Raw genomic sequence first — 14,177 nt, 5'->3', positions numbered from 1 at the left:
TGCTTACGACTCAGATATGTAATTCTCAAAGTTAAGTTTGTCATGTACTTTTCGTAATAAAACTCATTAATACGATTTGCTTAAATTGCTGTCTAACGATCCTAGACACCCCATATAAAACGACTAGGGAGAATTTAGTACAAACCACACTACCCTAGAATGTGCGCATCTAGAAAACTTCCTTGCAGCTTAAAACTGTGTGCTGGACCAGCAGTCTTGCAGGTAGGGGATGAGATATTGACGAAAGTAAAGCTGTGATGGCGGATCATGAGTTACGCTCGGCTTCCTCCATCGGCAGAGCACTTGACCTCGAAGGGCAAAGTTCCGAGTTCGGGTCTCAGTCCGGCACACAATTTCAATCTGCCAGGAATTTTCTAATAGGCTACTTTAAGGAACTGTTCCAACAGTCTCTTTTAATGATTAAGAGAAGCATCTGAAGACTTAAATGAGGGTAACTGGACAGGGATTTGAATTCTGTTCTTCCCTAATGTGATCAACTGCCTTAACCAAGGTACCTTGTAGCTCAGGCCCTGTACTAATTTCACAATAATTGGACTAAACCTACAGATGTGTCATTATTATTAATTTGTGGTGAAGAAGCGTTGACAGTATCGCTGCTAAATTTCGTACGATAAGACTAACCAGGTGTACGTACTACTGTAATCGATACACCAAGCTTTAAATTCTTAAACGGCTAATCGCCCGCTTCAACGATACAGCTTTATCATTAATACTCCAATTCCAATCAAATATATGTAGTATAATGCCATTTTAATAATTAATGTATCTGTCACGTACCAAATGATGCTGTGCGTATTTGACATGATCCGGTATTAAAGTAGGTAATGACCATTATCTCCCGGTTCATAAAACACAGAATATATGTTAAACTGTGGCATTCGCTTGATAAATGCACTGCTTCGTCACATAAATTAAGAGCTTCGCAACAGCGGTGAAGAACTTTTCTAGCTATAAGATTTATGAAACTTCGGAAGTTTTCAACGAAATGAAGTGCGTATTTAGAATACATTCACAGACAGTTTATGATGGAGGCACGCAGAGAAGGGCGTAAATATGCGTCGCGCTAATGGCACGCAATTACACAGTTGCACTCTTCCTAATCGTAATTCTGCCGGCTGCAGAGAGGGAGTGATTCTGTGTTCAGAACGGATACTGTGGCTAAGTTCGCCTTGAACTGATAAAATTATTTATTTATCCGATTAAAATTTTGGCCTTAAGCAGTTTGAAAGTGCATCGCAGATTAAAGACCACGGCTACAATAGCGGATTTTATAAATCTATAATTTTAACAGTCTGGTACATCTGACATACAAACATTTAGGTAATACTATGACACGAATAGACCAGAAAAAATACAATTTCTACTCGTTCACATACAGTGTAACAATAAAGATATATTACAGACAGAGCGCTAGCAGCAATTGGCATGAGGGGAGGGGTGAAAGATATTGAAAGAGGAACTTCATAAAACACAAGTAATGATGATAAGACGAAAGAAAGAAGGGTAACTGGGAGAAGATGACATCATTGGCTTTATTTTTTAACGGAGAGAAAACTGGCCGTACTCGTAATTATTTTCGGGGGGGGGGGGGGGGGTGAGGGGGACGAGGCGGAGGAGTAAAATTATGTGGCTGATAGCAGACATTGCTTCAGCTCTTCTTAATAGCAACAGAGCATTGAATTTTGTAAGAAAGAATAGGAACCCCTTTTGTACGCATTGTAACAGTTACTCTAAACTTGCAGTAAGCTTAAGACCAAACACCCAACAATACTTGATTATAACAGCTGCTGCGGAAGGTGACAAATAAAAACAAACATAGGTATTGACTCACCTGAAATATAAGAAAAAATTTATATCAACGCATGTCTGTGTCAGACCATGAACTTGTGATGAATCTCTAATTTTTATCGCTATAAAACCAATGCATGTATTACTCCATCTTCTCTGAATCGGTCGGAATATTCTCTTACCTTAGGTTTTCAACAGCAGCCTTTTCACAGAAGCTGATCGCGGATGTGTGATCTATTTCTTTTGTAGCTTTGTATTTGTCAAAGCCTGTTTCCTATTTTGCGTTAAACTGTCGTATCAACATCTTTGACTTGTTCCTACAACATGCCATAAGAATCTTACTCCCGATCTTCCTCTTATTTACTTATTTTGCTGTGTCAAAATCCATGTCACACTACAACAGTTATAACAGCCGCAGTTTTCACGTTATATTCTGATTTCTTCGTATATTTCCAGAAAGAAACTGTTGTTGCATATCGTGAATAGTATCTTCAAAGTTGGCAGTAAAACCATGTATAATACGTACAACGCAAACAACAAAATCATTTTTCCACTAATCACTATTTTAAATTTTTTCCATGTATAAGTATTGGCCTATATAACACGGCTTTACTGTGAAGTGGGCGTTAGAAAAACTGAATGAATGTATTTTTTTAAAGATTTGATGGTATTTATTCTGGTTCGCGGAACAAATTACGTAACATGATGAATGAGGAAAAAAGAAAGGCTCGGTGGCACGCATATTATGCACATTGAGGTAATATCGAAGGCTTCCACGAAGAGTGAACCACAGGGCCCTGTTTGCAGAAGTATAGATTAGAAGCAAGCGTGTATTTACGAAATTGAGATGAAAACTAGACGTTTCGGTACCAACTCAGATTTTCGATTCTATGAATGCTAAATGTTCAATTGAAAAAGAGAGAGCAAAGAATGAATAAGCTTCACACCTTCCAAATTATTAATACTACTCTCTGGGACAGCGTGTATATTAACGGTTATGAAAATTGGCTGAAGCCGACAACAACCTCAATGTTTTCGAACTTGGTTCATTTGCATAAGAGACACTCAAATGAAAACAAGACAGATGGAAAAAATGAAGTAAACTGCTCATTATTTCAAAGGTAGTCGCCATAACTGTTCATAAATTTATCCCATTGCGAGACAAGACGGTCAATGCATTCGTGGAAAAATGTTTGCGGTTGTCATGGAATCATGATAACAACCAGGCGTACACCCGTCCGAAGAAAATCAACGGTCACGAATATCTTTCTTCAGGGCTCCTAAAATATGAAACTCGCATGGAAATATTTGGGGCAGGTGGGGCTCCCCAACGAAACTTCTGCAGCGAAAGGGTAACAACCTTGAAACACGGGGTTGTTTAGAAAACGTTGTTGAAGTTTCGCTGGGAAGCCCTTACACATCCACCATACAGTCCCGTTCCCTCCCCATCCGATTTACGTATTTTTGGAGGCATGAAGAAAGACATTCGTGGCCGTCGATTTGCTTCGGACAAAGAGGTGAACCCCTGGGTACATTCATGATTCTATGGCAACAGCAAACTTTTTCCATGAAGGCACTGACCGTCTTACTCACAGTGGGATATATATATTAACAGTTATGGCGATTACTTTTGAAATAATACACTGTTTACTTACTTTTTTGCATCTCCCTCTTTTTCATTTGGCTGTCCCATATATATCAGTGTAACAGTTATAAGTTTGTGGAACGATTTCGCACACGAACATACGACAACACCATCTCTTTTGTGTGCGGAAAGACCGGTGCAATACTATTCTGCCCGCATCTCGTGGTCGTGCGGTAGCGTTCTCGCTTCCCACGCCCGGGTTCCCGGGTTCGATTCCCGGCGTGGTCAGGGATTTTCTCTGCCTCGTGATGGCTGGGTGTTGTGCGATGTCCTTAGGTTAGTTAGGTTTAAGTAGTTCTAAGTTCTAGGGGACTGATGACCATAGATGTTAAGTCCCATAGTGCTCAGAGCCATTTGAACCATTTGATACTATTCTGTCAGCGAACAATCGTCAAAGAGGAAACGTGAAAACGAATACCAAGATTGCTCAGAGACGTCAAAGAACGCAGTATCAACATGCTATTCATTTCGAATGCGACACGGCGAGATACCGCGACATTTTGGGTCGTTCATAGCATGGTGCAACTATAGCAGTGCGTATGAGGAATCAGTGAGTAGAACAGACTCGTACTTACTGATGATCGTCTGATGGAATCACGCAGAGTGACCACCACACCGTCCACGTTGTCCCAGTGGGGCCTTTGGGGAAACAAGGTTTTAAATCCCTTTCAACGATCCAGTTTAGGTTTTCAATTATTACTCTAAATCGCTTAAGTCAATTCCGTGTTAGTTCCTTTGATAACATACTATTTCGTTCCCCATCGTCCTTCAGTATGAGCTTGTGCCACGTTATCGAATGACCTCGATGGTGTCTTCCTTCTTTCCTTCCTGAATAACTGGCTTCACAGTCTAATCAACAGTTCCGGCTCGATATTCGTCGTTAGATGTCCGCTGCTAGTTTGAGTGTCAAAATACGTTGATTTTGGACAAGTTCCGTCTGCTTGTGTGTGCTATGCTGGGGGTCCCAATGGATACAACACGCGACTTTTACTTCTGCTTATTGAAGGCAATTCATAATGCAGTCAGAACATCATGGGCCCTTTTATACACTGGAGCAGCAACGAAACTGGTATAGGCATGTGCATTCAAACACAGACATACGTAAACAGGTAGAATATCGCGCTGCGGTCGGCATTGCCTATGCGAGACAAGTGTCTGGCGCATTGTTAGACCTGTTACTGCTGCTACAATAGAAAGTTATCGAGATTTACGTGAAGTTGAACGCGGTGTTAAAATCGGTACACGAGCGATGGGGCATACAGTCTCCGGGATAGCGATGAAGTGGGGGTTTTCCCTTACGACCATCTCACGAATGTACCGTGAATATCAGGAATCTGGTAAAACATCAAATTCCCGACATTGCTGCGGCTGGAAAAACCTACTGCAAGAACGGGACCAAAGACGACTGAAGAGAATCGTTCAACATGACAGAAGTGCAACCTTTCCGCAAATTGCTGCAAATTTCAATGCTGGGCAATCAACAAGTGTCAGCGTGAGAACCATTCATCGAAACATCATCGACAAGGGCTTTCGGAGCCGAAGGCCCACTCGTGTACCCTTGATAACTGCACGACACAAATCTTTACGCCTCGCCTGGGCCTGTCAACACCGACATTGGACTGTTGATGACTAGAAACATGTTGCGAGGTTGGACGAGTCTCGTTTCAATTTTTATCGAGCGGGTAGATGTGTACGGATATGGAGACAACCTCATGAATCCATGGACCCTGCACGTCAGCACGGTATTGTTCAAGCTGTGGAGGCTCTGTAGTGGCGTGGAGTGTGTGTAGTTGGAGTGATATGGGACCCTTGATACGTTAGATACGACTCTGACAGGTGACACGTACGTAAGAATCCTGTCTGATCACCTGCATCCATTCATGTCCATTGTGAATTCCGACGGACTTGGGCAATTCCAGCGGGACAATGCGACGCCCCACAAATCCAGAATTGCTACAGAGTGGCTCTAGGAACATTCTTCTGAGTTTAAACACTACCGCTGGCCTCCAAACTTCCCAGACATGAACTTTATTGATCGTATCTGGACTGCCATGCAACGTGTTGTTCAGAAAAGATCCCCACTCCCTCGTACTGTTACGGATTTATGGACAGCCCTGCATGATTCATGGTGTCAATTCCCGCCAGCACTACTTCAGACGTTAGTCGAGTCCATGCCACGTCTTGTTGCTACACTTCTGCGTACTCGCGGGGGCGCTACACAATATTAGGGAGGCGTACTAATTTCTTTGGCTCTTCAGTGTACAATCTCGCCTATTTGAGGATGATCTGAGTTAAGCATCGTTGGGTTAAGTGAAAGCGTAATTCTATTTTACATCGTGTTAGATTTGGTGATTTTAAAGTCGTGAGAGTTTGTAGGAATTATATTTATACGTAAGGGTTGAATCAGTTGCAATACACATGCACTTCCCAAACTCAAGATCGGCTCCTGTGTTCGCAGGCTATATGTGGCGATAAATGTGTAAGCTGTCTTTGAGGCACGGCGTCTAGCACTGCTTCCCTAACTCAAAGTTCGCCCTGACTGTTCCACATGGAAGATACCGTTCGGCAGGAACTTGTTCGATGGTCCTGTAGTTATTCCTGTTGCTGGCTTGAGGACTCGCGCAAATGCTGCGTGGAAGAATATTCCCCAGGGGCCTCTCTTATTCCATGCCAAGATGTCCACAGTCTTTGACTGCACAATGAGCGAGCTGCAATTGCTGTCAATAATCTAACCAAAATTGTTTCTCTAGCAGTGTTCAGCTGCTCCCAAACATTTGAAAAAAGTCATTATTTAACCACCACTAAGAAGATGCTGCAAAGATACAGTCTTTACTTGAATTAGTTTCGATGGAACGTCATATTCAGTCGACCTATACATAGAAAAATACGGTATAAGAATCACTGTACAGTAAAATTTTCAAAATAAAAATAATAAAGTTATAATTTCATCAAACGCTTACAATAAAGATGCTCTACAGTCCAAAACCATAAACAACTTATTGTTGCGCACAGGAAACCATCCCATTTCTGTCATCTTGTACGTTTGCGTCGAGGCGTCTCCAATTGCAGGCTACATATCACAGCAACATATACATAAAACATTTACTGACACTTGCATGAGAAACATAGTATATATTCCAATTAGGGCTAATACAGAATTCTCATAGATGGGAAAGTAATCAGTAAGTAAAGCAACTGAATATATTTATTTCGTAATGGATGAATTTGTTAAAAGAAACTTTCCATGTATTTTACAGAAGTTTTAACGTTTCATGTGCCTCACGCCCAACTAAACGGCTAATAAAACTTACACGTGGAAACTAGTTCAGCAAAATCCTTGTCTACGTAGAACACTAACGAGTTCGCTGACTGCTGTTGCGTCTGATGTACTGGCTAGCATTTATTGAAGCGCCCTGCTAATGTCGTATATTGTCAGAGAATCAGTGTTTTGACCTTAAAACCCGTTTTTTTCCTTTTAGTTCCATAATTATGCTCACTACGCTGAGTGCACTTAATTTCTGTCTCCGAGTAAGGAAAACTAATTAACGGTACCAGGTACTGAACTTCTGTACTGCGGATGATAACCAAACGTATTCGTCATTCGCCCACACTTGTTTATCTTAGTTTGGTTACATGATGCTTCAGTTCAGTCGGAGGAGGTACTTTTTGCCCAAAAACGAGTGATTGGAGCGATGTATGTAGCTGATTACTGAAACCCTTTATTTCGAATTTCACATTCTCATTACGCTGCTTCATCTATAACAGCCATCACGAGTAACACTTTCATCGTTCTTATGGTTCGTGTAAAACAGAAAGACAATCTGTACTGGAAAAAGAAAGAAGAAAAGTGTTTTTAAATGTCATTGGTAATATAGGCAGCTCACGTGTCCTTATTATTCATTTTGTAAGTGCACGTTAATGTTAATTGTTATAGTGAATTAATTATGTCCTCGATCGTTTTGTTTACAACCGTTATTCATGGGCTTGATTCTTCAAAGTTGGGAATACATACATGGTGACGAAACCTTTGAAACTGTTATCTAAGCTTGCTACGAGAGTCGAACCTGTGATGCGTGGCGCTAGCTCAAAGCGGCGGAGGCACGCAGACAAAACATAAATTTTAGCATTCCACCGACGACGAGGTTATTACGGTGGAGCAGAAGCTCAGAGTGGACAAGGATGGAGAAGGAACTATCCTGCGTTCATCTTAATTGATTTAGTGACTTGAAGGAAAGTATGGGATGGTCGGATTGGAATTTGAGACCCACTCTTCCCGAACTGTCCTAACTAAAACTACATCTGACGTGTACTTATATGGATGTGGTGTCTGTTCTTTCGGACATGTCCGGAAGAACAGACACCATATCCATATAATTATATAGTTCTGGCAATACCGGCCGTGACCTCCTTCTTCTGCACGGATGCACACATATTCCCCGAACTCTTACGGGACTTGGTAAGATTGTCTTCCACGACTAATGAGTGTGTTTGGGTGGGACACTACGAATGTAATGTGTGGACATACAAGGTGAGAATGTGAGTCTCGTGGGAGGCGTGCGCGAGATAGTCCCTGCAGTCGCGCTATCCTCTGTGCCCACGGTGGCTTAGCTGGATAGAGCGTCTGCCATGTAAGCAGAAGATCCTGGGTTCGAGTCCCGGTAGGGCACACATTTGCACGTGTCCCCGTTGATATATACCAACGCCCGTTAGCAGCTGACGGTATTAATATACTTCTAACATCTGACATGGTCTACACTTTTCTTCCGTTACACTACAGGAAGTAGTTATCCTATAGGTCCCTCACTGATCTCAGATCTAAAACAAATCTTTTCCCAGAATTTAAATTTTCTTATGAAACCTAGAAAAGTTTGTTATTGTACATCGTTTGTATTCCTCAGCAGCAAGCTCTAGACTTAAACGCAATATCTTTCACTCTATTTCCTTATATATCTACTGCACATTGTGGGAACTCTCACGTAACTCTGTTTTAAACAGGAAAGAGACTAAATTCCCAATGAGTTATAGTACATTTCAGCCTATAAGTTTAAGTTTGTACTTAAATTATGCTGCGACAAAATAACTTACTCTCTGCATTCTGGGAGTAAAGACCACAGTGTGACAGTTTTCATCAATGGGAATCATGGATTGAAGGTCATTTTAAAATTTTCTACCTCGACTGTTTTTCGCAAGTTCTCAAATTCAAAAATGGTTCAAATGTCTCTGAGCACTATGGGACTTAATATCTGAGGTCATCAGTCCCCTAGAACTTAGAACTACTTAAACCTAACTAACCTAAGGACATCACACACATCCATGCCCGAGGCAGGATTCGAACCTGCGACCGTAGCGGTCGCGCGATTCCAGACTGTAGCGCCTAGAACCGCTCGGCCACTCGGCTATATGAGTCTGGTGCACCCCACACAAAAAGGGACTAAAGGATGCTGGCGGCCGACAAAAAAGAGTTGTAAAGATATATAGTCAAATGAGAAGTACTGACACGTTTCGTTTTTGTACGAAAACAGCCATACACATTTGCGGAAAACGTGTTCTCACAACAAACACAGGTCAGAAAGTGTCTGCTACTTCACTGCGTGTCCAGCAGTGTTTGTGAGCTATCTGCTGTATTATCATCTCACTGAGATTCGAATGCGATGTGTGTACGTGCCGTTTTAAACGTTGACATAAAGTTTAGCACACTTCAGTAGCATATGGGTTTTTCATCTTATCTGGACAAAAACCACTCCAGCAATAGAGTCCATATTGGAAGATAATTATTGTTTGAAATTCGACATGGTTCACTATTCTGTCTGTCGAGGTAGATGACATTTTGAAAGCAAGAAGGAGAAGGTTGTACTTAATTTTTAAAGCTGACAGTAAAGTGGAAAATAACATCGATACATTTGCATGTTTTATCTTCGCATTGCACGCTAAATGCAAGCTGCTGTCAGTGGCTACATCTAATTAAATACACTAATCATGCCTTCTACGGACAACTGCTTCGCCGAATTCTTATTGCTTGTGGTACTTACAAGCGAGGCGCAGAAGCTGCAAATCTCCGACTGTTGCGCTCCATGAGGCGTCAGACGCAGCACTGGAAAACTGCCGCGCTCGGCGTCGCTTATAGGCGGCGCGCTGCCGTGTGTTTCCCGGCGCCCCCGCCTGTGGCGCTTGCGTCGGCTGGATTCGTGTTCTGCGATATCCCACTCCGTAGTGGCGAAAGGAATACTTGTTGCCTGTCCTATCTGTTTCATCTTGCTTTTACCGCACGGCCATTGATGTTTTTGTTTACACTGCATTTTTTTGTGTTGAAAGAACGGGAGTAACACTCAACTCTGGAGGCAATCTGCTCATGCGAATCGCCTTCGATTTTCAAGCTAACTTTGACGTTCGTGGAAGCTAAAACTCTCAGAAAGTTGTCAAAGCCGGATACCTTTATTTCGAAGTGAGTTACAGCTCCAGTTGGCTCATCAGAGCATTTCTTTTGGTCCAATAAAAGGTCCAGCTACCGCTTGTTACTCTACATTCCTGTCAAGCTTCATACAAGCTTTCTCATTATATTCCGCTTGTGATATCTCTGGGAGAAAGGAACAGCTGACAGCTTTATTTGGCCTTAGACTAGAAGCTGTGTGCTGCTGGTCCGGCGGAGGTTCGAGTCCTCCCTCAGGCATGGGTGTGTGTGTTTGCCCTTAGGATAATTTAGGTTAAGTAGTGTGTAAGCTTAGGGGCTGATGACCTTAGCAGTTAAGTCCCATAAGATTTCACACACACACTAGAAGCTGACACTGCAATGGAATGTTGCAGGAGGCAGGAGTTGAACAGTTCTGCGAGCGACAGGAATTTCTAAGGAATGGAGAGGAAGCAGTCGTGAGGAATGTCTAATCTCATAATTCTGTGATACAGAAAGAAGAAGAAATTGTCCCGACTTCTATTAATAATGCTTGACACAGAAAATAACAAACAATGTGACAGTTATTTTCAATCTGCCCTTCAGTTTAAATGTCTCTAAAAATGCTAATGACTAATCGGAGATTAATAGTTTGCAATACTTTAAACTAAGGATGTACTCATCACCTTGCTGGAGTTACAAGTTTCATGCACAGCAAGATCTGGTCTCTCTGAATCACTACGAAATAAGTGCCAGGGGTTGTTTTTATTTTTTAATAAACAAGAATTAACAAAAACATAATTATGTAACTTCATTTTTTCAAGGTGATAACATAACTATAAAAGATAGTTCTATTCAAGCCAATGAAAACATAATTTTTACTTGAAGAATAATAATAGGCCGAAGGGATTAATGTGCCTTGAAATATTTTAGGAAGAGTTAAGGTTTTATAAAACGCCTCGTGTGTTTGGCAGCTTCCCGTAACACTGTCGTATACGAATCTTGTTCACACGATAATATTAATATCGAACAGGAAACATCTGCACTAGAAGCACTGAAGTTTTTGTTTTTAGATTCTAGTAAAAGTAAATGTCTTGTAACAGTGTGTGGTAACTAACAAAACAACAATAACAACAACACCGTCTGAAGAGGCTTTGGAGGTCCAACGGTACCGACCGGTCGCTGTGTCATTATCAGCCCTTAGGAGTCACTGGATGCGGATAAGGAGGGGCACGTGGTGAGCAGACTGCTCTCCCGGCCGTTGTCAGTTTTCAGGACCGGTGCAGCTATTCCTCAATCAAATAGCGCCCCAATTGGCCTCACACGAACTGAGTGCACCCCGCTTGCCAATAATACTCGGCAGATCCGGACAGTGACCCATCCAAGTGCTCGCCAAGCCCGACAGCACTTAAGGGAAGGTATCTGTGAATACCAGGGGAAGCCTTGAAAAAATTGTCAGTTTTCTAAACAGTGCAACTCAAAGAATAAGATTTGTAAGCCCATATGACGCTTACTATCTTTCAAGACATCTTTTGGGAACATTTTTATTTATAAACTACAGCTTTAGCTCTCTCACTCTTTTTTGAATTGTATTTTTTGTTGCTAGTTATTTATTATTATATATTATTAATTATTTATGTACATCATGGGCAAACACCACTCAGCATACAAACAAAGCACAAGGTTTATCTTTTCTGTAAGTTCTTTACATCATTATCTTTAAAGTAGACTATTGAAAACGTGGTTCTACCATAAATTGTGGTATAAAAAATTTTAAGTATGATTATCAAACATTTTGGAAATTAATTCAGCATTTTATTTTCAAAGTTAAGTCGCAGCAGTAGTTTACTTTTTAGTGAAGCATGTTTTAAGACAGCATACAAAATTTCAGTACTCTATCTTTAGTAGCTTTTAGCCAAAGTGTACCAGAACATGAAATAATTTAACTTTCAGAAAATTCAAGTTAAAGTTAAAACTTGATTTTCCTATTTAACTTGCATATCACTAGTGCATCCCAGGTCCATATTCATCTTGTTTCCTGTGTTGTTCTTCCTCGCTTCTCTTTTTCACACTTCTTCTTCTTCATCATCTTCTTCTTATTTCTTCTTTGGTGGCTTCCAACACTGATTTCTCTGCTTCGAAGAGTCTCCTTCTGTCAAAAGCTATTAGATTTCTACGCATATTTAGTTCAATAGGCACTCCCACCAGTTGCATAACATTAAGCCTTGACACTGCACAACATTGAAACATGGAAAAGCTTCTAGCACACCTATTTTCAAAGTATTTACTCCTACTAGAACAGTTTTTGGTATCCGTTCCCATGTACAATTGTTGAAACTTTCATTTGGATTTTGAGTCCTACCATTTAAACATTTCTCTAATAATCTTGTGTCACTAAACCCCAACATATAGGTTTTATAACTTCTATTAAAGCAAATGGCAAAGAATCTTTGTGGTTGCAGGTTTCACCTTTAGTAACAGCTCTCTGGTGGCCATACCATGGATCACTGTCAGGTGGGCATAGTGCATGACAAGGGTTGTCATCTGTGGAGGATTTATGAAAGAAGGTAGCCCACACTGCCTTTTTCGTTCCTTCAAGGTCATTTTTATTTTGTTTTATGGCTTGTCCATAATAATACTGCAACCAGTCTATTTCTTTGTCTGTAAGCCGACCACACGCACTAATGCACTTACCATCAGGTAATTTCTTTCCTATAAAATTCCTCTTCAAGTTCCTCAGTCTTGTACCTAACTTTTTTCTGGACATGTCCAACACATTCCATTTTTTCAATTTTTTGTATCAGCATAAGGTTTGGATTCCCAAACTTTTTGGTACCCTTTTGAGTCTCCATCTCCTAGGTAAGATGTATGCATCACACCACATTTCTCCACTGACCTATGAAATATCTTCACAACACCTTTAGATTCCATCCATCCACTATTTCCAATAAAATTAATCAAACATTTATGATTTTGAATTCCACTTGTACAACCATGACAGTACTTGGTAACACATTCCACATCAATGAGTTTACCATTGTCCAAGGAGATAGCTGTCACTACACCAGTTAGGGAACTATGGCCTCTTTGTTGTCAGGATGCATCCTTGGCTGCAGACATATATGTGTTGGTGTCATTCATGCCTAAACTTTCCTGAGCAGCATTTTTCATACTATAATTTGATAGTTCTTCTAAAGTCTGTAGAATAGTTTTATTGTACCTGTCAAAACTTGTAGGGGGAGGTAAGTCCATAAGAGCACAGAAAATTTGTGCACTTCTGTACCCTTCGCCTGTGCACCTCATAGCATAAGCAAGTTTAATATTTGTGTTGTACACTCGCTGATTGTTTACGCCACAAGTATAACTACATTCGCTTAAATCACAAAAACTACAAACCACTCTTAATTTTGATGCACAACCTCTTCCAGCACGTATCTCCCCAACTACCTTCACACCACTATTGCCTCATTCCTTACACTGCAACACTGCAAAGCTTTATTTATTAGTTCAGATAGAGCAGGGATTTAGACAATAACACAACCTGAATCAATAGTTGGCGTCTCTATATTATCAGCATTAATACTGTCAAGTCCATTATACAAGTATTTCAGTTTTAGCTTCGAAGCACTTGGAGTAGTTGAAGCTGATTCAAGTGTTGTATCACGTTGTATTTTAGTATTATCAGAGTTAAACCGTTTGGTGAACCGATTTCCATGAAATTTACGTTGTTTAACACCGAACTTCTTAATTCTTCCCATGGCTTTCAAGTGGAATAAGAAACTCACGCACACAATAAGAAAATCACACACACAATTACTTCGCTATAAACAAAATATTCGCGTCAAAACAACAGCAAACAACAAATAAACTACCTGTATAAACACAAGATACACAACTGTAAAGTTTTCGCAGGTTAGCCAACTTAAGGGACTAAAAAGTCGTAAAAACAAAACAAATGAGAGCAAAACTTTATTTTTAGTAGAGCTGACTGTGTACCATCGGGACGTCGTGGTGTGTGGAGCCACTTTTAAATTCCTCTGATTTTGGTACCTTCTGTGGTCCATTTTCCTGCAAGTAAAATTTTTCGTGTTTAGGAAATTACAGAGAATTTTTTAAGACGAAAATTGAAAAATCGATTTTTTGACAGTTATTCACGTGAAAGTTCCCGTAACTTCGGTGATCTGACGGGATTCGGTGTTACAACTGAGGCAAGGCCATTGGCTGAGGTAACTAATACACTGACGGAAAAAAATAGCAAAGCCGAGAAGGAGTTGTGCCACATGAACGCAAGTTACCTTTGGGATTTCATATAGGGAGTTGATTTCAGTCAAAAATGCT

The 14,177-nt window shown here is 40.7% G+C and overlaps 1 protein-coding gene across 1 annotated transcript in view; it reads right to left on the bottom strand.

The window, feature by feature from the left end:
• LOC124788945 (spondin-1-like) overlaps nt 1-9,529 on the bottom strand; it is a 643,244-nt gene extending 633,715 nt beyond the window's left edge. The window contains exon 1 of the mRNA XM_047256231.1: nt 9,484-9,529. Coding sequence (XP_047112187.1) covers nt 9,484-9,527 — 44 coding nt within the window. The 5' untranslated portion in view covers nt 9,528-9,529. The remainder of the gene's footprint in view (nt 1-9,483) is intronic.
• Nucleotides 9,530-14,177: the final 4,648 nt, after the last annotated feature.

Source organism: Schistocerca piceifrons, chromosome 3, assembly GCF_021461385.2.
Source record: "Schistocerca piceifrons isolate TAMUIC-IGC-003096 chromosome 3, iqSchPice1.1, whole genome shotgun sequence".
Taxonomy (NCBI): Eukaryota; Metazoa; Arthropoda; class Insecta; order Orthoptera; family Acrididae; genus Schistocerca; species Schistocerca piceifrons.
The sequence above is the reverse complement of the archived record's forward strand: the minus strand, read 5'-3'. Positions and strand labels throughout refer to the sequence as shown.